Genomic DNA, 24828 nt, shown 5'->3' on the forward strand with positions numbered 1-24828 from the left:
CCAACATTGCCCTTGCTTTTCCTCCGGCTCCCCACATATCTGAAAAAGGACTTTTTGTTGTCCTTGATGCCTGAAGTTAGTTGGAGTTCAGTTGCAGCCTTGGCTTTCCTGGTTTGGTCCCTGCAAGACCGGACCAGCACGGAGTAATCTTCCTTGGAGGTGAATCCCGTCCTCCATCCTTTGTAGGCTTTCCTTTTTAGCCACAGTAGGATAATACTGTCTAGGACAAATACTATCCTATGGCAACATAATTTGTGCCCCCACAATGCAAGCATAGACTGTGGCTGGGGCACAGGGGTGTTATAGTGCAGGGACTGCCTACCAGCTGGCTCTACACTATAACACTGTCAGCCCCTCCACCCCTCCAACACTGCTGCCTGGGGCTGAACCCCCAGGGCTGATTCCCCAGAATCCTTGCCAGCTTGGGGCTGCTCTGCCCCATCTCAACATGCTGCATTCCTGAGTGCAGGTGTAAACACTGCACCCAGAAGAAATAAACTTCAGCATCACCTGCACCAGAGTTTATTTTCTCACCCTAATTGCATGTGCAGATGCACCCACTGTGTATGATTGTTACAAAGCACTAATGAAATGAAGAATAGGAAAAACAAGTACTACTCAACTACTGACTGATATTACAGTCTTTCCTTTTGAAATCAGTGGGTGCGTCTACACGAGACACTACTTATGTATTAGCATTGGTAGGCACTAAGCATGACACACCACTACTGTGCAGTAGTAATGAGCTACAGCAAAGTAGCTTGTTGCTACTGCACAGTAGCATCTGAAAAAAAACATGCAGTGACGGTACTGTGCAGTAAAACTGGCTATTGCACAGTCATTTAGTACTTGCTTATCCAAGTACAAAATGACTGCCCAGTAACAACTGCACAATCCACCACTCGTGTAGACATGGCCAGTGGGTGTTTTGCTTGGGTTTGGGCTTCAGTGTGAAGCTCGTATGATCAGATTTTTTTTATAAAAGAAGAATCAAATCAGATAAAGTGCTGCTAGACAAGTGATGTATGATGTAGCCTGTGAGGGAGAAGGCTACATCAGTCAGTATTGACCTAGGCAGCCCCTTCCAGTCCTTTGTTTCTGTAGTAGACATGGTTAAAAAGGTATTAATTGTGGGATAGCTTAAAAACAGTGTTCATAATTAATTATGTTGAAAAATCTTAAAACACACAGATTTCTAGAAAGTGAATTTGGGGATCAATTTGTGTATTTCTCAAGGGTTCAACAGGATTTAATGGAGAATAATACCCTCTACTTTGAAAGATTAGACATAGTTACATACAATAATTTAAAAAGTCATAGAAAGGATAGTATATTAGATAACATTGATTATATACATCATTTATTTATATTTCTATATATTCTGATTGGTTGACTCTCTAATGTATTCCACAGGATTTTTCCAAAATAAATATTAATAAAAGACTCTGAGCAAATAAATTGAATTGCAGACATAGAAAGGAAATGGGAAATAATCAGAAGTAAATGTCAGGAAGTCCAAGTATCAGGGGGATGTGGGTTGTAGGAAATCCAAGTGTGCACTCTTGAAAACAAGTAGATCTGAAGTGTTGTGGGGAAAATGAAACAAATGTAGTTCACCAGGAAAATACAATGAGGAATAAAAGCAATGGGAAAAACATACAAGACAAATAAATCAATGAGGTCATTGTTACAAGCAGAGATATACAAGTCTAAAAAGTATGCAAATAAGACAATGATCACAGAAGGCAAAATTGAAATTGGAAAAAATTGCAGAAGATATAAGGACAATCAATAATAGATTTTACAAATTTATAAGGACCAGGAGGTCAGTGAGAGAATCTGTAGTCTTTTTATGTGACTGTGAGGGGAACTTAGTAACACAGGAGGCAGAGATTACTGGAGCTAAATGCTTTCTTTGCCTCAATGAGTTTACCAGAGAGACTGAGGTGAAAATGCCAGAAATGGAGAAAAGAGTTCTGGAGGCAGAATATGATAAATTAATTAACTAAGGGTGATACCAAAATAGGTTAAAAAGGGAGAAGAAATGGGGCAGCTAAATAGAATATAAGTTCCTGATCAAATTGCCTGCTTCCCAGGATCCTTTAAGAGGTTATTTACATTTTTAAACTTCTATGAACATAAGATGTGTACAAAAAAAAAAAGAAAAGAAAAGAAAAAGAGAAGATGAACTCTGGTGACTGCAGCAGAGCTGTAGCAGGGCAGCCCTGTGCCATGGGAAGTGGTGGCTCACAAGGCATTTCCAGCTCCTGCAATGGCTATTTTTGCACCATCCCTTCCCTCCCCTCCCTCCCAGCAGCACCCAGGCATGCTGCCTTGCTTGCCCTTCATCAGCTGTACTACTGGGTTGGAGATCTGTAAGCCAAACATCCAGACACAGCCTAGAACAAATTCACAGTGAGAGAGGAAATAGACAGTTTACAGTGGTGTAAAATAGTCAGCAGAATGGAGTATACAAAACACCATCCTGGTTAACAAAAGATTTCATTTTCTCCTTTGCAGGGTATTGTGTGCACTACTCTCTGTCCTGCAAAGACTTACATATACTTCTGCCCTGATTCATGTCCCTTTAAGTTTAGTTAAATTGGCTCTGCTCTTTCCTAACAGAGAGGTCCCAGAGGGTGGTGATGGATAAGCCCTCTTCATTGCCTTGGGATATTTCCTGTGAGGTCTCACAGGGCTCCATCTTGTCACTCCTCCTGTTAAATGTGTATATGATGCCACTGGGTGAGATTGCATGGAGATTTGGAGTGAGGTGTCATCAGTATACTGATAACACCAAGGTCTACCTCTCTCTCTCGGTTGAGAGAGGGGGTGATAGAGGGTTTCTAGATGGACTGTTTGGAGCACCATTTGATGATGTTTGCCAAACATTTAAGGCTGATGAAGATGTAGTGGCTCACCATGACTTTAAAACAGTTGACACAGAGGGAAACTATACTCAATGAGCACTACCACATATCTTATTTAGATGGGCTGCATATTTAATGAGGTGTCCTTGTATGCAAATGTAAAATGAAGGGCTTTTTTCCCAATGTTGCTTGGAAGAAAAAACCTCTCACCTTCCATTTAAGTAAATATGGTACTTTTGTATGTACATAGTTACCTTACAACACTCATTGCCACATACAAACAGTATAGCCAGGTTCAAAAAAGGACTTGACAGATTCATGGATGATAGAGCTCTTAATTGCTATTAAACTGCCAAGGATGGCAATCATTGCTTTAAATCAGGGGTAGGCAAAATATAGACCATAGGCTGGATCTGGCCTATGGAATGATTTTGTCCGGCCTGCAGCAGGTCCCTTGACTTTGCAAGCCTATAGCTTGCCCTGGGATGCCTGCACAGCAGCAGCAGTGGGAACCCTGGTGAGGGCACTGGATCTGGGGCTGGAGGCTGGTCTCCATGAAGACTGCACAGCTGGGTCATGAGCTGCATCTGGGGCTGGGGGCCAGTCTCCATGGACCCCCAGCCCTGGCCCTGGCCCTGGATGCCGCATCCTTATCCAGGCTCCCACAACTGACACTGCTTCCATGCCCCTCTGCCCCACACCAAGCCAGCAAGGCTGAGGGTTGCCACCACTTCTTGGGCATCCTGGGGCAAGCTGTGGACTGGCACGGAGTGAGGGGTCCCAGCTTCACCCACCTCCCCTGGCCTGGTTCTGGCCACTGCAAGTATGTGGCAGTGTGTGGAGTCACTGCTTGATCCACTCCTCTTCTTCCCCCCAGTTTGGGGGAAGGGGATAGGGGAGGGAAGCTAGATTCCTCCTGAGCATCCTCCCCTTTGTGGGGCTGCAGCCCCCCAGCAAGGCCTGGCAGTGGCTTGCAACTCTGCCATCTCCCCATACTATCCCCACCCCAAGATTCAGGGAGTTGTTTGGGCAGGGAGCTGCATCTAGGGCCAGGGCCAGGATCATATTGCGGTGACAGCATGGGGCCAGGGCAAGGCACAGCTGTGATCTGGTCCCTGCATACCCCTATTGCGGGAACCACCATTTATTGCAGGTGCTTGCAGGCAGTGGATTGTGGTTCTGACTTGGCTCTGGCCACACACTGTCACTGCCCTGCAAGCCCACCCTCTGATCCCAGCCTCATCCTGCCCCTGAACATGGCTGCCTGGGCCGCATCCCAAATAGGGAATTTTGGTGAGCTATTGCACGTAGTGGGGGGTGCTCACCTGGTCCATGACAGCTCACTAAAACAGCCTATGTGGCTTTCAACCCAAATAATTGCTTACCCCTTCTCTAGATATATGCTGTTCAATGTTTTCCCTCTAAAGTATTTGCTACTACCACAATCAAAGAAAGTACAGTGGGCTAGAGGGACTCCTGGTCTGACCCAGTATAGCACTTCTTGTATTTCTGTGTTGTTTTATTTATGCAAGATGCTTTTAATTTCTTCTGCTTCTTTTACTGTAAACCACTCTTGAGCCTTTGTTGTGTAGGGCAGCATATACATTGCATAAATAAATAAATAAATAAATGTTTTCTCTGAATTGAGGCTGCAGTGCTCAGCACTTTTGTAAAAGCAAGCCCACTGCAAAAGACCACAGAGAATAAAAATTGGGCTAGATTTAAAAAGGTATCTATATATTGAAAGATGCAAATAGTCCTGTAACGGGTCTTATAAAAACACCTAAACAGGATACATACTTAATTCACATTGATTTCAATTGTTCCTCCAATGGGGCTGTTTTTGTATGAGTTAAGTAAAGTATATAAAAATGTATAAAATATATAAAAATATAAAGCAATGAGGATAATGTTGAAAATAGGGAAAACAATTATGATTAACCATTTTCTCTACCAATCACACTGGTATTTTAAATTGCCAAATAAAAAATCAAAAGTACTGTTGTTTCATAGATTTCATAGATATTAGGGGCTGGAAGGGACCTCATTAGATCGAGTCCAGCATCCCCGCCATAGGCAGGAAGTCAGCTTGTTGTTATATAAGACCATATTATCTGCCCTGTCTGACTTCTAGGAGGATTGTTTTTGGGTCCTGACTGGATTAGATGGCTTGGCAGGTATTTAGCAGCCCTTTTATTGAGGGAAGAGGGAAGCTTTGCAATGCAATCTAAATATGACAGACCTCAAACTCATTTTATCTCCAGTGACTGAGATTTTCATAGCTGAAGACCTTTTTCTGCCCTTCAGCTCTGAGTGTTTCACCTCAGAGCTGCCTAGAGTATCATCCTTGTTGACTGTAGTATTCTCAGAAAGTTGTGAAAAGAAAAAAAAGCAGTCCTATAAATAACTAGGGCCTGGCCCACTGAAAGTTTTGAAACTAAGGATCATGAGCTTGAGAGAATATGGTACTGAAGATACCGGTATTGAAGAGGTTATAGCACTGATTATCTAAATAAAAAAGAAAAAAAGTATACAAAATACAAATAAAGAGCTCAATGACCTTTGTTATTAAAGCAAATAACAAACTGGGATCTACAAAGAAAGAAAAAAAAATTAAATTAGAGGACCTTGACACACACGTAATAATAAACCAATGTTATAATGGAGCACACACATGTGGCTAGGTTCTGTTCTATCTGTTAGGTGTATAAGTGGATTTGGGTGCCTAAGTAAAATTCTACTCCATGCAGTTCAATTCCTGAAGGTCCATGAATTCAGCTCCTTTTGTGACAATGCTATCTTATCCATAAGAATCACTAACCACAAAGCAGTAAGAAGGACTATTTTAACAGTTCAGGGTCTTGAGCAGGTTAGAACAGCAGTACGCTTAGGCACCTAAATCTACTTATGCATCTAATAGGTGGGATAGAACCTGGCCCATGCTGTATAACTAGGGCCCTACTGAATTCATGGTGGAAGTGGGGTGCTCTGCAGCTCCTTTGGTGGAGGGGTCCCACTTGCAGCTTGGTTAGCAAGGAAGTAAAAGCCATGGTTTTAAACATGGTGGCATTTTCCCTTTTGCACTTTTCCCACTTCTGCTGTGACTTGGGTAGGACCCTAGATTCAGGTATAGCATAAACAGTATGCCAGAGTAATTTACACTATTTTAGTATCTACTTCTATCCTGGAGTAGCTATTTGCTTAATACAAGTGGTTTGGCACTGTGATAGCTCCTGTTATGGCACCTAGCTCAAGAAAGCTGATAGTCTGCATGCAGAACTAACGTAAGTAACACAAGTCTTAACACAGTGTATCTAGATTCAGAGGAGAATATAATATCACAATACAGATCACACCTGGATAACTGAGCACCTGTACTGCAATGATATCTTGACATAACTCAATAAGAGACTAGACAGGTAAGACAATGGTAGTATGTGTTAACAGTTTGTAATTATGAAGAAAGTTTGGGAAATTGAATGTAAAAAAAGAGAATAAGAACAGACATTTTGATGTGCATAGAGGTCTATACAGAGCAATTTAGATCTTACAACAACTTAACTACAGAAAACACAAACTTGTCCAAGTTTCCACTTCTTATAAGCTTCCTTTTTGTGACTTAGTTTACTGAAGAGGTCCCAGCTAAGCCAAACTGGTCTTCTGCCATAGTTGATAGTCTTCCTAAGCATCAGGATGGTTTGTTCCTCAATTCTGAGGAAGGCTTCTTTAAAGAAGATTTAGGTCAAATGTAGGAATCTACATTCCAAAGACACATTCAATTTGTCCATCCTCCACAAGTCCCGAAACTTAATAGGTGCCTCAGTGCAGATGGTGACTCCATTTTGGATTGGGGTTTTCTTAGTTAGTAGACACTGGCGCTTCTGAACATGCTGAGAAGCAATACAGTTTGACCAGTCATGCAACTAGCTCTCACCAGTACAATCCACACTAGTTCTCCCCTCAAGGGAACTGATCAGTTAGGATCTGTACAACTAGACTAATTGTACAAACAGCCTTGTGCTCAGCTCAAAAATGACAGAGGAGTTTCCTACATTTTTACCCAATAGCCTAATAATTAGAGCACTTACCAGGACCTGTTATTTAGATGTTCCTCTGCCTACAGGAATTTCAGTCTACATCTCCTACTTCACAGAACAGTGTCATAACAACCATGTGGAGAGGAGTATACTGTACTTGGGTTCTGGTGCTTGCTTCCCAGCACTACTCATTTATTTTATATTAGCCAGCTAATCATTTAAAAAAAAATCTCAACAGTTTCTGGAGCCAAGGTTCTTTCTTTCCCTGGGACATGCCCTAACTATAGATCATGCTTTCCTTACTTGGCTTCTCCTGCCACTTTGACTCTTGTGTTATTGGTTATCCAGTGGTCCAGGCTTAAACTGGAGAAGGGCATGGGTGAAGGGGCATGTTCTTTAGGTTGTTCTTTTGGCAAATAGGTTTGGATCTCATTGGGCTAAGGAGGCCCTAAGTGAGTGTGGTAACCACTAAGCTATTCCAAAAAAAGAGGAATATGCTACCATAAAATTAAACTAGATGTTCTTGATCACAAGTGAATGAAGATACTTGTCATCCAAAGTAAGTCATGCACCTTAGGTCCAGAGATGGAGATGAGTTCAAACACATCCCCATGCTTACCATTTCTTTTTGACTACTTTTATATGCCTCTAGATTCCGTGGAAAACTCAGATATCTGAAGTCTCCCTATTAAACATATAGGAGCCCTAGGCATTTAACTCCATCAAAATGAATCATCCTCTTGGGACAGGCACCTAAGCTCTAGGTATGAATAGGCACTTACATGACCAAACTTGATCTGGCTCCAAAAAGATATGGCTTGAGTTCTATTTAAAACCAGAAAAGAAAGAAGCTTCCTTATATAGAGAGTAACAGCTCTCTCTGTAAACAGACATCGTTTAGGAATAGAATCAGCTGTGGCAGGAAACAGCAAGCAGAAGAACCCCTATGCAGAAGTATGCATCAAGTCAGGGCATGGCAGCCTGATATGTGTGCCATGGGAATCTCCTGCAGGGGAATTTCTGTGGTGCACAATAAGCAAAAGATGTCCCCCACCCCATTTATGGCATCACAAACAGTGACTGCTTTGGGTTCTGGCAACATTTTTAGACACCTGGAACATAATAAGGAGCTAGGATATCTGTTTGTCCAGAAGTTTTCCTCCACAAAAATGTTTATTGTGGTACAAAAGCAATGTCTGTTTGCACCCTCAGAAGCAGAAATAACAGCTATGAGAGGATGATTATATTTGACAGGCACTAAGGGGGAAATGATAGAAGCATGGAGAGAGGAGCACAACCCTATGGAAGAGAAGAAAGATTTCCATCTGTCATAAATATTATCTCTGATGTTAAAATAATTAGAGAAGAAATAACACCAACTTTAGAGAAGCTGGACTTTCTGGAAAAGCCTTTCAAAAAAATATTGCAGAGTATTATTTTTGTTGCTGTTTTTGTTTGAGAATTCCTGAAGCTGGTTCTGCCCTTTTTGGTTTGTTATGCTCTAGGCAACTTTCTGGCATGTAATGGAGAGATTAAAGTAGATGTTTTAGGAAAAATATCATCATCATCATCTTAAAAACAGAGTACAAATGGATTTGCATTGTACATGATCAGATATTTAGTAGTATAGTATAAACCTATGTAGCACTACTTTCCCACTATTAACTCTACTCGTCATTAGTTGTTAGGAAAAAAACTTCTAGGAATTAAAAAATAAGCATCTGTTCAACACACAAAAGAGAGAAAACAATGAGTAGAATCTCTGTTAACATCCCAATTAACTGTATAATTGAAATTGTGATATTTGGGTGTGGCATTTTCTGGAAATTAATGACTGTTCAGCAATCCAGTGGTTTTCAATCCAGTGCTCTCCACTTTATTCATTGTTGCCTAAGTAGTGTTATATTTGGAAAATGTACATTTTAAGGATAGTAATTAATCATAGTACAGAATTATAAGTGAACAAATTGACCCAAAGCTTTTATCAATCTGACCTGTAGAGGAGATCTGCCAGACAGTGTAATAACACAAATCTTTTATTTCCTGAACAGTGTATATGGCTGCCCTTTGGCAAAAAAAAGAAAAACACAAGATAAGCAACCCCAAGAACCTGCTCCCAAAAGAAAACCATTTGTTGTTAAAACAGACAACTCTTCGGTAGATGAGTGTTATGAAACTGATGGAACAGAGGAAATGGATGAAAAGGAGGAGGAGGAGGAAGAGGAAGAAGAAGAAGAGTATTCTGATGACAATGAAGAACAAGTTGATGATGATGAGGATGATGAAGAGATAGATCGAGAAGAGGATGAGGAGATTGAAGAGGAAGAGGAGGATGAAGAGGAAGGAGAAGATGTGGAGGAGGAAGAAGAGGAGGAAGAAGAGGAGGAAGAAGAGGAGGAGGAAGAACGTGGTAATAATCACAGTATTAGTAAAAAGTAAACACTGTCTGTATTCTGGGTTAATCTTCCAATGTGGTATGCAGGGATTTAACTGTGCAGCTCTCATTAAAGCTAATGGAAGTCATGCAGCTAAATCTCCCTGCTCCACACTGAAAATGTACCCCACTGTGTTCCTTTAACGTTTATTTTAATAAGACAGTCTTACAAATATTTTGAAGCTACTAACTCTCAGATTATTCAAAATGGAGGGTGGAGGTGTGTGCATGCCAAAAATGTCTGCAGAAATGATTAACTGGAAAGCATGCACAAATCAAGTAAAAGTACAAGCAAAGGATCAGCTACAGATGGATGTTCATGCTGATCATTTGCATATACATTTACTGGATCGGCTCACATAATAGCACTGATTTCTCACAAAAATGCCACCACATGCTTGAAGATGCTTTTAGTGAACTGAAATGGGCCTCTTCCCTGTAAACATTCGGTCCTACTCCTTTTCCCCAAAAAATTCAGAAAGAATTTTCACCTATTTTGGTTCTTTGAGACTTGGATGTTGTGTACTTTAGTTGATTTATTAAAACTATTGAGAGCAACAGGTTTACACAGATGAAGTCCTTTAAAAATTTATATTTTTTGACATAATACTATGCCTGTTATGCCTTTCAAATACACAGATACTTATAACTAGCCCAAGTAATGTAGTAGCACTGTGATTACCTATTGTCATTTCTCTTTATTGAGATTTTAGACTCTGTGACTAGTGCTTTTCAAAATATATAATCAATGTCCTAAAATCTGGAAATCTCCACCTTAATGACATTATAATGTACTGGGGTGAAAATGAAAGAACCATAAAAAGATTAATGAGCTTTCTAAAAAGCATTTTTTCCCATTTCCAGGGAACAAGTTTTTGGTTGGTTAGATTCATCTTTCTAACCAATAGAAACATAAGAAAAACGTTCAGCACTTCTCAGTTGGTTTCTTCTTAGGAGCCAGGTATAAAAGTTGTCTGACTTTTGTTTCAGCATTCAGCTAGGTCAGGTCTAGAAAAAGACTGAGGAAATGCTCTTTTCATTCAGGCAACCATGTGGCCAACAGATGGCAACAGATTTTCTCAACTGTATGAACCCATAGTTTTTCCTTTTTCACTTTAAATTTGCCAACAAAATCTATCAAAACTAGACAGCCAAGCTTGAAAATTCTGGAGGAATTTAACACTTAGGGAATTGTTTCCTTATGACGCTCTTGTTTCAGAGCCTGTAAGGAGAGTCTATCATTACTTAGGCTATTGCTTTCGTATTCAACAAGCATAGGAAATATAGACATTCTTTCTTTAGGGTTAATGACTGAACTTATCAGCATGTGGAACATAACACCAGTACATTGATTTGGGGTTCGGATGGAAAACAATGATACTACACTATCAAAAATAGTATAACAACCTTTCCACTAGCCCTTGCCCCTCCCCCCCGACAAAGTACAGAACTAAAGAAACTAGCTTCTGTCAATTTGGAAAATCGTGTAGTACATTTACTTATATAGTTATTATGAAATATGATACTTTACTCATATCCAGAACTACTACATATCTAGTTAATGATCCAAATCAATGATTTCTGTGTATAGTAGGCTGTAGTTAAGGATCACAAGTTAAGGATTTTATAGAAGTATCTCTATTAGGTAATCATCATAAGCCTGCACTTAACCTAATAAACAGTTCAGTTATCCAAAGGATCCCATGTCACCTCAGAGATAATATGTAGTTTCCCTGATAAAAGAAAAAGGAAGGACTAATTCTGTAAAATAGTGGAATTCTTTTTAACATACCATAAAATAGGATACTTGAGTAAAATTATACAGGGCAAATTGTTTAACTAATTTAAGCATCATTGTATTTGCTACTCTGTGATGCCACTCACTGCACAGTTGATTCATAAGAAAGAATTAGTTGTTAATTATGTTGATTGTCTCTCACTAGAAGATTTAGAAGGCAGGTTATACAAAGATTTCTTTGAGATGGCTTAGGCTGTTTCTGCCTTCAACAGGAGTTTGCATTGCACTGTCTCTGGTGGTCCTTTCCAACCCTATTTTTGAATGGTTCTATGATTCTTAAATAATTAGTTATTTTTGTTTCTGTCAGAGAGTGGGCAGACCTAGTTTTAAGATGTTAATGGAGTTTGTTTGTAGGAGAGACCTCTAGAGGAGGGTGCATTGGGTTCTGGCCCCCACTCCTATCTCCAATGACATTTTGGCATTTTGCATTTGATAGTCATTAGGTAAAATTAATAGTAGTGGAATTGCATCTGCCCTGCTGGGGACAGGTAACAGAACCAAGGGCCCCTTCTTGTCTGGGGCAGTACCTATCTCACCGAGCCACAACCCAAATGGGCGTTTTTTATAGACCCAACAATCTTACCAGTTTGGCTACCCAGTGGACCATCTACAACAGGAGGGGTTAAGCATGATCTTGATCTTGCCTTGCCATTGCCCTGGAAGTTAGGGCATTTTTCTTGGAATTGGGAGGTGTAGGTTACAAATCTCCACTTCCCTGATAAATGCTCTAATCACTAGACTGTTTGGTTTAAAGGTGGGAGGACTACCCTTCTCCTTTGGTGTCAGTTTCTAATCGTGGATTTTATGCCACTAACGTCTTGGGCACATAGTGGTATGAACCTTCCCAGACAGAACAGGTTCTCAAACGAGCAAACATGGCCAGACAAGATGAGTTGTGCAGGAGGGAGTAGGATCTAAAATCTGTGTAAGTGATCTGACATGCCACTAACTTTAGCCATACACATTAGCACCTAAACTGGAGACTAAATATAGAATTTCTTGTGGAGAATAAGATGCCTCTGCATTTCACATAACAGTTTCTGTTCCTTGTGCTATAGTTTTATGAGCACATACAGCTACAGCGCAAGGGACAGAAATCAGAATGTGAATGGCAGAGGCAATTTATTCTCATAAACAAACCTAGTCATGATGGAAAGAACAATTAAAACCTAGCTAATTTTGCTAGTTTTTTACTTCTTATATGCTATTACTTAGGTCCCATTCAGTTTCCTGTTACAAACAGGTAAAACCATATATACTCTAGTAAATCTTTTAGTGGAATTTTGCATTTTTCCCAAGGTAATAGAAAAGTAGATTTAGGGCAGGATTTTCAAGGAGACCAGGTGAACTAGGATCATAATTTTTACAGGAAATATTGGGACTTTTGCTCCAAAACTACTTAGGCCTTTTTGAAAATCCTATCTTTACTGTTGAATCTTTAATAAAATAAAGGACTTGGAAGATACAGAAGCATCCTAAAGCAACACTCTTACAAATCTCAAAATACCAATTAAAGAGAGTCAAGAACATTTTGGAGCTTGGTCCCAAATCCTATGTTCATATCCCTGTTTATAATCAATTGTATCAAAATATAATGCTTAAAATTTCCTATCAATGGCCAAAACATCCTTTTTAATTCTCTAGTAATGTACTTAGTCTCTTTCCTTAATGTACCTAATCAAAATTGCCCCAATTCTGTAAAGACCAAATGTACAGCACCACCATTAAAGGAAAGATAAATCTTTCCAATTTCCTTTACATTCCTAAAAGAGAAGGTAGACAGGCAACCTTTGCTGAGATAACCTAATCTATCAATTCCAATCCATATGAGAAGTCAAAAAGTGAGACAGTAAGAGAAAGACCACTTTTAGGAATGCCTTTTCCCTATGGTGGTTATGGCTGAACATCTTTGAATTCAAATACTAAGAGCACACTTGATTTACAAGACAAACTAAGGTAATTCTCTTCATGAGAAGAGATCATTTCAGATAGCTGGTTCCCAAAGACTGTTTCACAAAGCTTTTCTATTATAGAAAGAAATCTCCGTTGGAGGAGCTCCAGGAACAGATGTTCCAAGGCACCATTTAGCCTATATCACATGAAGACATTCAAGATGGCTTGTACTCCAGGTATTTCATAATCCCTCAGGGTCAGGAGGAGTCAGGCTGATTCTAGATCTAAGGAAATTTAATACATCAGTCACATCTAATCCATTTCACAGATCATGCTACAAAGGATTTATTGAAGTTTGCTAAAAGGTGAATAGTTAGGATGTATAGATCTGTCAAATGCTCCCTTTCTCATCCCAATAAAACAACACACATTAATTTCCTGAAAGTTCATAGTAATGGATACTGTACAATATACAGCACTAAATTTTTGTATAAAAGGTACATCAAATCATAGCTGTAGAGCATAGTCAAGGAGCATATTCAAGGAGACAGAATACAGATCTTTGAATTATACACCATCATTTGGAAATATAAAGGACAGCTGCTTCATCTGTTTTCACATTCCTCTAGATTAGACTACTTTTAAAATAATCTGGTACAGGTGGCCTTTTCCTCAGTAGCACAGACAACACTATTGTATACAAGCACTCATGTCTTTAAATCCACTGGCCAAATTTTTATTTAACATTGATAGTGCTCTCCTTTATCTTCCTGATCCCCTTGTCAGATTGCTTCTGCAGCTGATTATGCATGTCCTTCTAAGCAAGAGGAGACACAAACACCAACTAAAGATAAAAGAATTGTGTGTCCTGAGGAAATTGTGGCAGTTTAAGAGACTCAGTCTGGGAGACAATGAAGTAAAAACATCTGTATTAAAAGAAGTGTCTTGTCCAATCTGGTGACTTTTCATCATATTTATTTATTCAGATTATTAGCAGGAAAGCTGTCACCCAATTGGTGACTATAGTAAATATTCTAAATTACTCAGAGCAAAAAGCCATGTGCCTGAATACTGCGTAGGCAAAACATCCAAGAAAAGAAAATTATAGCATTAAATGAAGAGTTCAGGAAACAGCAGTTCACTGTTTAGAAGAATGTAGATGCAAAGAGGTTCATTTTCCAGGCTCAGAGGTTCATTTTCCAGGTCCACAGAAGACGTAATAAATACATGACAACCTCACAAGGGAAATCAAATCTTAACACAGTGATGATAGTCTGTTTTATTTGTGTGCTTTGATATATATATAAATCTTCTTTATAAAAAAGGTGGAAAATACTGGAGTAGGCATATTTTGCCACTGGAACTATAAAGAGCAGGAATAATAAACCCTAGCAGAACATGGGTGATTGGCCTTGCTCCAGCTATTTGGTCAGTGCTTATTGATATAAAATGGCAATATTTGCTTTCAGCTCCAGTACAAGTGATCAGACCTTACTGTTGCATAAGATAAATATTGCTGCTATCCACCTTTACATACTAGCTCTACAATTCTTGCTGAACCAGACCCATGCAAATATACAGATTGCTTAATATTCTGGTTGTTAATAGTTTGTATAATTTCAGATTCACATTCTGACCAAAGTGAGGGTTTCTGCATCAAATCTGGAAATAACAATTTGATGAAAATAATTAAAAACAAAATAGCTCAGACTGAAACTTGCAAACCTAAAAAGGCAGGAATTTGAGAAGAGATAGCCAGTCGATATCCTTTGAACATGCCCAATTATTGTGGAAATGATCCAGGCGCATTTATTACATTTAATTTGTTTATCATTTACAAAGGAAGTTGCTGATTAGTAGATTTTCTCTTGCTATTATATTTTGTGATTTAAATTTCTTAGACCCTGTCATTTGTAAACATATATTTTAAGTTATTGCCAAAGTCTCTTCGGGTAGTCCAGTGATACGAACCTGATGCTGAGCTCTCTTACACCTGCACACATCAGAAATAACTCAGTTTAAGTCAATTGAGTTAAACATCTCCCCATACTCCTTTTCCTTAAGAAACATTAAATAAAGACTGCTCACCATACTATCGGGTAGTAATTTTTTCAGGCCCTGGTAAGGACTTTGCTCTGTGTTTAACTGTCATCACTTGAGTAGTCCTAGCCACTTTAACACAAATGCTTAAAGTTAGTAAGGGTTTTTGGTTGTAGCTGTGTTGGTCTAAGGACATAGGCAGACAAGGTTCTTTGAGTAGATGCAATATCTTTTATTACATCAACTGAGTAGTTGGAAAAAAGTTCTTAGCACGCTTTCAGGTACCATCACCCTTCTTCAAGCATAGGGAGGAGTGTTGCAGGTCTGAGACTCCACGGAAAGAGAGAAGCTAAAAGCCTGGCAGGATGTTAGTGAAAATGTAAATAGGTAGAAATTAGAAAGACAAAAGTTAAACCAGGTAAGGAAGGGGGAAGATAGCAAGGGGATAAAAACTTAAAGTGAGACACTGCAGTGATAAAATACAAGATAGAAAAGAGGCTGTCTGTGAAAAAGGAAGTAGTAGGAGATAAGGAAAACATGAGTGAGAGAAGTTAAAAGTGTGACAGGATGTCCGTGAAAATAAAAATAGGTGGAAATTAGAAAAACAAAAAGTAAAGCAGGGAAGGGAGGGGAAAGAAAGCAAGGGAGAACAAGGGCAAAGGGAAACACTACAGTGGTGATATTACAAGGTAAAAAAGAGGCTAACAATGAAAAGGGAAATCGTTGGGAGACAAAGGGCAGAAAAATAGGAGAGAGGAAGGGAGAGGAGGGGAGAAAAGGTGAGGGAAAAGAAGAATGTAAGAGGTCAGGTCAGTCAGGTACCTGGTGAATCAGATGTCAGGCAGGTTGTAATGTGTCATAAATTCAATGTCTATACTGAGTCCGTGATTTTTTGTATCCAGTAGATTTACGAAGTGGAGTTCATAGGCTCGTCTATGAAAGGTGTTTTGCACGTTCCCTTTGAGGTTTAGAACTGAGAGATTAGAGAGGGAGTGACTGACCCGTGAGAAGTGCACCCCACAGGTAGTTGGGTATTCTTGTCTCTGATAGATTTTTGGTGTGCATTTAGTCTGGTGTGCAGTTGTTGTTTGGTTTCTCCTAGGGCTGTGCAAAGCTTTGGTCCCTGATTTGATTCAGTGGAGATTTGACCCAATTTGGTGGCCAAATCTCTGAATCTGAATTGAATCAAGAGACCCTTTTATCTCTCAATTCAATTGGAACCCTTTAAAGATTTGGACATAGAGATAGCTTTAAATGTTTTTTCTACATATCTCTAGGTAGCAGGGGCTTATCAGTGCTGCAGTGTTGGAGTGCATGGAGTGTCCAGCAGAAGCAGAGGGGGCTCCCCAGTGCACTCACCAGCAGACCCAGAAGTGGACCAGAAGCACTTCCAGTCCACTTCCAGGTCCTCTTGGGAGTGCACAGGGGTTCCCTCTGCAATCCCTTGACTCAGTGATTGGTGCCTCCTGGGTCTGGGGAGGGCACCCAGGGTCCCCCTGCAGGCAATTGCCAAGCTGGAGGGGTATGGGGGAGCCCCCAACATGCTCCCTGGCAGACCTGGAACCCTTCTGGGTTCTCTGGCAAGCACGTGGAGGGCCACCCCTCCGCACTCCTGTGGGATGCTCCAAGCACCCCAGCACCACAGCGATCACACACCTGCCACCTCAAGGTATGTAGAAAAAACTGCTAAAGCTGTTTCTATGTCTGAATCGCTGCTTCTCCAAATCAGCACTGAATCTTCGGATTCAGCCAAATTGAATCAGGGACAGTAATCTTAATCAGTGAATCGAATCACTGTCCCTGATTCAGGCTGAATCTGAATCCAAAAGAAATAGGACCTGCTTTGCACACCCCTAGTTTCTCTGGAATATTTTCCATCAGGGTAATTGCTGCACTGGGTGAGATATATAACATTTCTGGAGATGCAGGTGTAAGATCCAGGAATGGTGATGGTTCTATTGTAGGGTTCTATTATTGTGGGGGTGGTGCAGATGTGTTGGAAGATTTTGCATTTCTTGTCCTGGACGGTCTGGCATGGTTTCCCTCCCTTACCTGCTATACCTTTTGTCTTTTTAATTTCTACTTACACACAACCCTTGCAATTCACAAATCCGCTATTCGCGGATTCAAATATTTGCGGTGCACCACCCCAATGGGGTGGGTCAAGGCAAGCACCACCATGGCTCCCTCTGGCACTGTACCAAGCTCCTGCCTCTGCGTAAGCAGGCACGGAGTGCTGTGTGTGGTGGGAGAGGACAGAGCCGGGGAGAGCAGAGCGGAGAGCAGAGCTGGGCAGGTGGAGAGAGAGCGCCAGGGATGGGGAGTGAGGCGGAAGCGGTGGCGGCATTTTCTCCCCCAGAGGCAGTTGCAGTCAGAGCCTCACGCTTCCAACTTCTCGCAGCGGGGGAGCTGTGGTGTCTGACAGGGAGTCCTGTCAGTGTTTGCATATTTCACCATTTGTGGGGATCTCAAGAATGGATCTCCCGTGAGTCATGAGGGTTTCCTTTATTTACATTTTCACTGACATCCTGCCACACTTTTAGCTTCTCTCTTTCCTGGGGGCCCCGGGCCAGCAGAGACTCCCTGTATCTGAAGAAGGGTGACTGCACCTTAAAACTTGCTCAGAACATTTTCCCACCTACTCAGTTGGTCTAATAAAAGATATCACATCTACCCAAAGAACATTTCCTGTCTAAAGTTAGAAATATACTTAAGGTGCTTAAGTATCTTGCTGATTGGGGCCTTATAAACTTAGTCCCTGTAAGCAGAAGGTGGAGACATGAGGTCCCAAATAACAACATACATTTCTGTTCCTTCTAAGTAAATTATCCTGACGTGTCTCAGTGCAATACAAGGAAAACATTTGAAAACTGATGGTGGGTCACTGCTGTGTATCCCCAATTCCAGGTTTGTCAAACTCATCTGGCCCCACAAACCAGATGAGTGACATAGTGCCAGTCCACAGGTCAGATAAATGGCATGGGGCCAGCCAATGGGCTGGATTGAGCCCATGGCTACCTCTTCTACAACCTTTGGCTTGCCAGAGCCAGCAGCCACAGTACTCACTCCAGCCAGTCTGGGGCTGCCCCACAGGTGGCACCTGCTTTTGCCAGATAGGGACACATGGTGCCCACTCCAGCCTGTCCAGGGCAGACACCACATGTATTGTAGGTCCCAGACCAGCTGGTACAAGCACCACTTGTAGGGCATTCCTGGGACAGCCAGAGCAGTAGCTGCAGATGTTGGATTTGGGCTGCAGGATAGGTTCCAGACTGGCCCTGTGCAGGGCTACCACCGAAAGCTGGATGATGTGGCTCTGCAGACCAGATCTTTGATACCCTTGCCTATCTCCATACTGTTCTATACACAGAACTTCCATTGACATCAGGAGTAGTTTTGAAAAGAGAGCTAGGGCAGTTGGAGAATTGGTAATCTGGATTAGAGACTGTATCAGAGAGCTTCAGTTTAAATATTCACACCAGCGATACTTGACAGCTGACAGGTTTTTTAAATCTTTTGTCTGTGCATATGTATTAACACTTGTTTTGTGCTGAATACTAAGCCCCTGAATATTAATTGAAAATGAGACATTGGCCCCATTGAGTAACATTAAGTTACCTTTGCATTTCATTGTGATCTGCTTTTATACAACTGTACCAGAGGAAGCAGCCCCACTTCTCAGCACAGCAATACTGGACTCTCACAGATTGTGGTTCCAGGAGTGGAGGGATCACAAGGGCTGTGCTTCTATTGCTTCTATCTACCTGCAAACAAATGCAGAGCAACTCTTTGACTTTACCTCCTCCACATGGTGGCTGGCTAAGTGATGTAAATTGCTCTTGGTAGGAGCAAGGGCAGACCTGCAGAAGGATTTCAAAGGGAAGAGGTTGTGAATTTACAGACGTATTCTCGTATTCATTTTGACTTTCTGAAAGAAAAAATTCCTTCCTAATAAGCCACCAGTTTTGGCACAGGTATGCACTGTTGCTTAGCCAGGGCTAGGTCTAAAGAGTGAATCTAAAATTTAGTAAATAAAATAAAATATCTGCCTACACATTGATGAATGAACTCTTAATCCTTTGTTAGACCCATGAATTCCATTGCTTTCTGGAAACAGTAGTTCCAAGAGAAAATAAAATTAGGTTTTCAAGTCAAGGACCTTTAATGAGTATATATTGCATGAGTCTCTCTCAATATTAAGGCTGTAGCAGTCCCAAAAACATGCAAATATGTTCTACTCATCAGGCTCTGTTAGGGAATCTAATTTTCCTACTTTTGCTAAGACTTTTTTTATGCAGCTCTGATAGGAACAAATTCTGCTCATCTACTTGTGAACAATTCCCAATTTATTTATAGTGTTTATCACATTAGAGATGTGACTACATGGCCAACAGGATTTTATCCAGAGAAAATAGAGCATCCTGTATAGCTAATGAGGAAAATTCATTTTTCCTCCTATAATTTTCCTCTCTAAGTGTTTTTATGGAAAGGGAAGTCACAGCAAGGCAATGTTTTCTGGATTATTCTGTCTGATCCAGATTGTATCCCATACATCAAATCTGTAGTTAGTTTTACCATATACCTTAAATTACAAAAAGGCACTGCATGACTGAGGACAAATAAAAATAAATAAAAATAAAAATACTCAGAAAATATACTTCTAAAACAAAAGCAACACAAAAGCACCCAATTTATAATAAACATTTATATGATAATATAGGTAACCCTCATATACAAGTATTGTCTCATATGTTAGTATGGCTTAACATGGGATTAATACAGAACAATTCAATTCATTTTTCTGTCATTTGTACCACACATGAGACAATCCTTTTACATCTTAAGAGGTGCATTTGCTTGAATGAATTAATTTAGATTATACACAGTCTGTGAAAATAGTCTGCAGGAGCTAGAATTAGCCAGCCAGACATCTTGTCTATGCAGTCAGCAAAAGACAGAGATCTAAGGCTAGGAAAGAAACCTCTTTAAGGAGCTAGGTTAAGGATACCAAATGATAATTAGAGAGAACCATTAAAAGGGTCAAAGAAATCAAGCTGTTTTTGGTCACCTTGGTTATTAAAATCCTCTGAATTAATGGTCATACATAGGCCATATACAGAAAATATTGATATTAGTCTTTGGTGGGGTTTTTTTATAAATTCACTAACATTAAGCATGTAAATTACCTCCTGGGGCTAGAGTGCTTTTTAAAGAAATTGCTGCTACAGATTACAAACAGTATGTAGTAAGTATTAGTGTTTATATAGTATTTTGATATAGCTGTGTTAGAGAGAGCTTTTTCTAGTTAACGGGATTAACTGTTCAGGATTTGACGTGAACTGATTGTGTGAGCCAATCAAATTAAACTAGAATCCATAGCTACAACAACCCTGAAATCGAGATACAACAAACTGTGCTAGAAAGTGGAAAGGGAAGCACTGAAGCACTGGACATCACATCTGTTTTCAGTTATGCTGGTGTAAAGCCAAAAATACTCTATTGGTGTCAGTGATGTAACAGAACTGAATTTGTCCCTATGAACAAAATGCATTTGAAAGCCAAGCAAAAGTCTTGTTCTTTTTCCAGGCAGACAATGGGATGGTATTCTTGGGTTACTATATAGACTTTTAAGGTGCTATGTAGCCTGGCTTGATAATTCCTTCCACCCTATATCATATCTCATGCGTCACATATCTGATCCAACCAAATACTTTAGGTTACAAAAAAGTGCCATTTGGCTGAGAAAAATCTGCTAAACACTGGTCTTAAATCTTTACAGAGTATCCCACTACTTTGGCATTGTCTGGAATATTTAAAGTACTAGTTCAGTATTGAAGTTAGGCTTTGGATCGAGGCCTGGATATTTATTGTTTCTCCTGCCATTACAATACATTGAATAAATCCCTTCCCTCACAGAATTAAGCAGCAAAGACAAAGGAATACAATATGACTGATACTTATTATTACATCATTAAGAACAGAGATGGCACCACATATTTTATCTATCCACTTGGGATATCAAATAATAAATATATTTAAAATATTATTTTGGGAACATCTAATGAATGTAACCTGCCTGCCTGGTTATATGAAAACAGAAAAAATCATGATCTGTTCCTGAAGAAGTATTGGGTCAGTTCTGAAAAAGAAGCATATTCTCACCTCTTCTAGCTAGTCTACTACCTGGTGGTTAAGACACTGTCCTGGGAAGGTGGAAGAGGAGTGCTTAAATCCCTTCAGGTTGAGAAAGGCAGTGTGCCCAGATCTCACACTCCTTGTGGACGACTAATTGCATAAAATGAGAGGGGAGGGTACCTCCACTTGATCAAATTATAAAAACCTTGGCCATGTTATAAAAGAAATTGGCCAAGATGACATCTTGTGGGGATCCTAATCCTGTTGATGTGTATTAGGTATGCTCTGAATTTGTCTACTGGATCAGGCCCCTCAGGAGACTCAGTACAAAGATCATTTTAAAGTTAAACAAAAAGGTGCCTAGTGAATTAAGTGCTTCCTGGTGTAGGTGGCACACGAGCATTTGTATGTTATGGTGTAGGGGTGGATCACTGGTTTGGGTGTAAGATCCTCTATTCTGTCTGAATGCTGCTTTAAGTACCTACAGGCTTTATGAAAGTAGTTCTGATCTTAAAGCAGGTACAAGTAATGATTTATAAATGAGTTTCAGTCTGATGAAGTGACTCTTGTTGTTTTCATCATCATTTGTTTTCTGCTTATGGGATTATTTCTAAAAGTCTCAAGACTAATTCTTTTTTAAGGAATGATTTCCTTGTATGATGGAAAAGCATCTTTGGGGACTAAGGGGAAAGAATAAGATCCAATGAAAAGGATAAAATAGGAGTAAGTGTGAAGAAAAATGTTGAAGAAAGATACAAAATTTATTAGGCAGTCACCTTGACAGCACAGGAGAGAGTCAGTAATTGAAATAGGATTCTAGGATCTATGCCTGATGGACTAAAATTAGGAAGATGTGAGAGGAGGTGTAGATAAGAGCAATATTTTCTAGAATGCTGAGACTGCATTTACATGAAACGCTTACTGCGCAGTAGCGTCGCAGAGCACCAACCGTGCTGTGACGCTACTGCACAGTTCTAACAAGCTGCTGCACAGTAGTAACAAACTACTGTGCAGTCAGCATTGCCATGAAGCCATGCAGGGATGGTACTGCGTAGTAGTGCCAGTTACTGCACAGTCATTTAGTACTTGGGTGTGCAAGTACTGAGTGACTGCATAGTAACAACTGCGCAGTCAGTATCCCGTGTAGACGTAGCCTAAAAGTAGGCATGGACAGTTTGAACTATATATGAAAACTAACAGGAAGACAGAAAGAATGAAAGCATAATACCCAGTCACCATGACAGGAAAGAAGGCTGGGTTTAGTGCAGAACTGGCCAGAACCTTGGATTAGGAGAACTGTTGGTACCTCATGTAAGTCTATGGACATTCTAGTCGATATAGTTCTTATGCTGCAATTGTATTACTCCAGTATCAAAATGTCTTCTCGTAGGACATTGAGACATGAATAAGGTTTATCTACCATAGTGCATTAAAAGACATAAAAAACATTATTTTTATAATGTTGATGCCATTGCTTGATGTAACTATTTTGAGAGATTTGCTGTTTATATGTTTTAATAGATAAATCGAAATTACTAGACCTCTCCTTAAGCAAACTCTTGGTTTTGGCCAATATGTTTATTAAGATTTGACTTCAAGGGACAAATATCTGCTATGGGGCTTTTTTTCAGAATAAGGTAAACATGGCCTTTTTCTTCGCTACCTTGCACACTGTGTACCATTCTGCATTGTATATTCCCTTTGTACAGGTCTACAGAACTGTACAAGGTACATTTTAGTTTAGAGTCAGGCCCAGACAAATCACTTAAAGACATAAGTATTGACCATGAGATAGCACAAAAAGATGCTATACTTTAGCCCTTATGCAGTGTCTCTTGATGTCCAGTCAGCAAGTTTGTGGTTGGCTGTCTGGTAGTCTATCATTAAAAAAGCTAGCCAGCAGGCTTTAGAGACTGTACTGGTTGTTTCTGATTCTATTAGCTTTCAGTTATTTCATGATTTCTACCTTTTCTTGAGATCTTCAGATAATCTGGATTCAACTGTATAGGCATTCTTAATTTTGAGAAATTTGTACAAAAATCATTCTTCTTGAAATGGCTTGAAAATGGAGATGGGGTGGGTGGGCTTGGAAATGCTGTGGCATATGTAGTAAAAGCATGAGTAGTGGAATTCTCTCGAGGACTTAGTGCTGGTTTAATATTGCTCCCTTTAAGATTATTGAAGTTTTACTTCACTGACAACGGTGCAAGCAGAATTATACTACTCCTGAGTGCTTTAGAAAAAAACCACCCAATATGTTATAACTATCTTCGGCTTGCCTTTCCATGATAAGAAAACCAAGGGCCATTAAACCTGACTTGATTTGTGGAGAAGATATTAAAAACAGTGATGAGCCAAAATTACTAATCATTTAGAGATACATAATTAGGAGCCATCATCATGTATTTATAAAAAAGATAATTGTCCTTGGCAAATGCATTTTTGCTTGAAGTCTTTGAATACTGAACATCAGCAGAGAGGTAGACAGTGGTGAACAGCGTGCACAATTTATGTGAGTTTTAGGGAAGCATTTGATATTGTTCCACTTAATAAAGTGATTTGGAAAGTCATAAAGCATAGTAGAGCAGCAAATACAAAGGGATACAGCAAACAGATTCATGTTGGGTAGATTAGTTCTATTGGCTCATAAGTAGCTTAGGCACTTCAGTGTAGAGCAATTTAAGGTAATGATATTAAAGCCCCCAAATAATCACAGTAGCAGGAATACACAATCCAAACTAAGAATGTTTTAGGATGATTTCAGTGTGGATCGTCTACAAAATACTTGTAGAAAATAACCTAACACAATCCCTGGTGAAAGTAGAGATACTGATTCTGGTCTTGTGTATGCTACTTTTATTTTGGGGGTGTACTTTTATTTTGGTTCACTCCACTGAACTTCAGCATAACTACCCCTGATTTTACACCATCATGAGACCAGATCAGGCTGAGAGAGTATAAATAAGAAAAATTTGGAAAAATTACTTTGGCACAGAGTAAGGTAAGCCCCTCCCTCTCTCTGTATATACATGTGTATGTGTGCATATAATGGATATCTGACAGCTATACTTATTTAATTATTTATGTGTGCGTTTGATTGACATGCTTCCCTATGTTTCAGGGCACATATGCAAAATTGAATATGTACCATTGCAGTATTCCTCTCCAAACAGGAAAAAGAAGAGGCAAATCCCTCCAAATAAACCCTCAAAGACTTGCTTATACTGAACCACTCTCCACCGCATGTGACAGAGGAGGCATAGTCTCAGATAGCTAAGATGAAGCTTTGAGTGGGTTTCAAGGTTTCAGGAATCATGTCCAGCTATAGTATTGAATAAATAACAATAATAATAATTGGGTGGATTGGAAGCTGAAAAGGAAGTTCTAAGGGCAAAGGAGGTGCTGGCAATAGCAAGAAAACAACTATCCTCCTAAAAGGATCTGAAATAGCTGCACTGAACAACAGTGATCACAAAGGTGGTGCAAGACAACACATAGCTAGAGGGACGTTATTAGGAATAAATATGTCCCTGCCAATTCAGATGACACTATATCAATTACTTTTTACACAAGTACATATATTCATAAATGTTTTGGTTCCCAAAATGATTAATTAAAATG

The 24828-nt window shown here is 39.9% G+C and overlaps 1 protein-coding gene across 12 annotated transcripts in view; it reads left to right on the forward strand.

Annotated features, from left to right (window-relative positions):
- The window catches only part of MYT1L (myelin transcription factor 1 like), a 485235-nt gene that overhangs the window by 335014 nt on the left and 125393 nt on the right, over window positions 1-24828 (forward strand). For all 12 annotated transcript variants that reach the window (XM_019537449.1, XM_019537454.1, XM_019537450.1 and 9 more), the window contains 2 exons: window positions 8959-9317; window positions 13173-13268. In XM_019537449.1, coding sequence (XP_019392994.1) covers window positions 8959-9317; window positions 13173-13268 — 455 coding nt within the window. The remainder of the gene's footprint in view (window positions 1-8958; window positions 9318-13172; window positions 13269-24828) is intronic.

The sequence above is a fragment of the Crocodylus porosus genome, unplaced genomic scaffold (assembly GCF_001723895.1).
Source record: "Crocodylus porosus isolate Cpor-Errol unplaced genomic scaffold, CroPor_comp1, whole genome shotgun sequence".
NCBI classification, from domain to species: Eukaryota; Metazoa; Chordata; order Crocodylia; family Crocodylidae; genus Crocodylus; species Crocodylus porosus.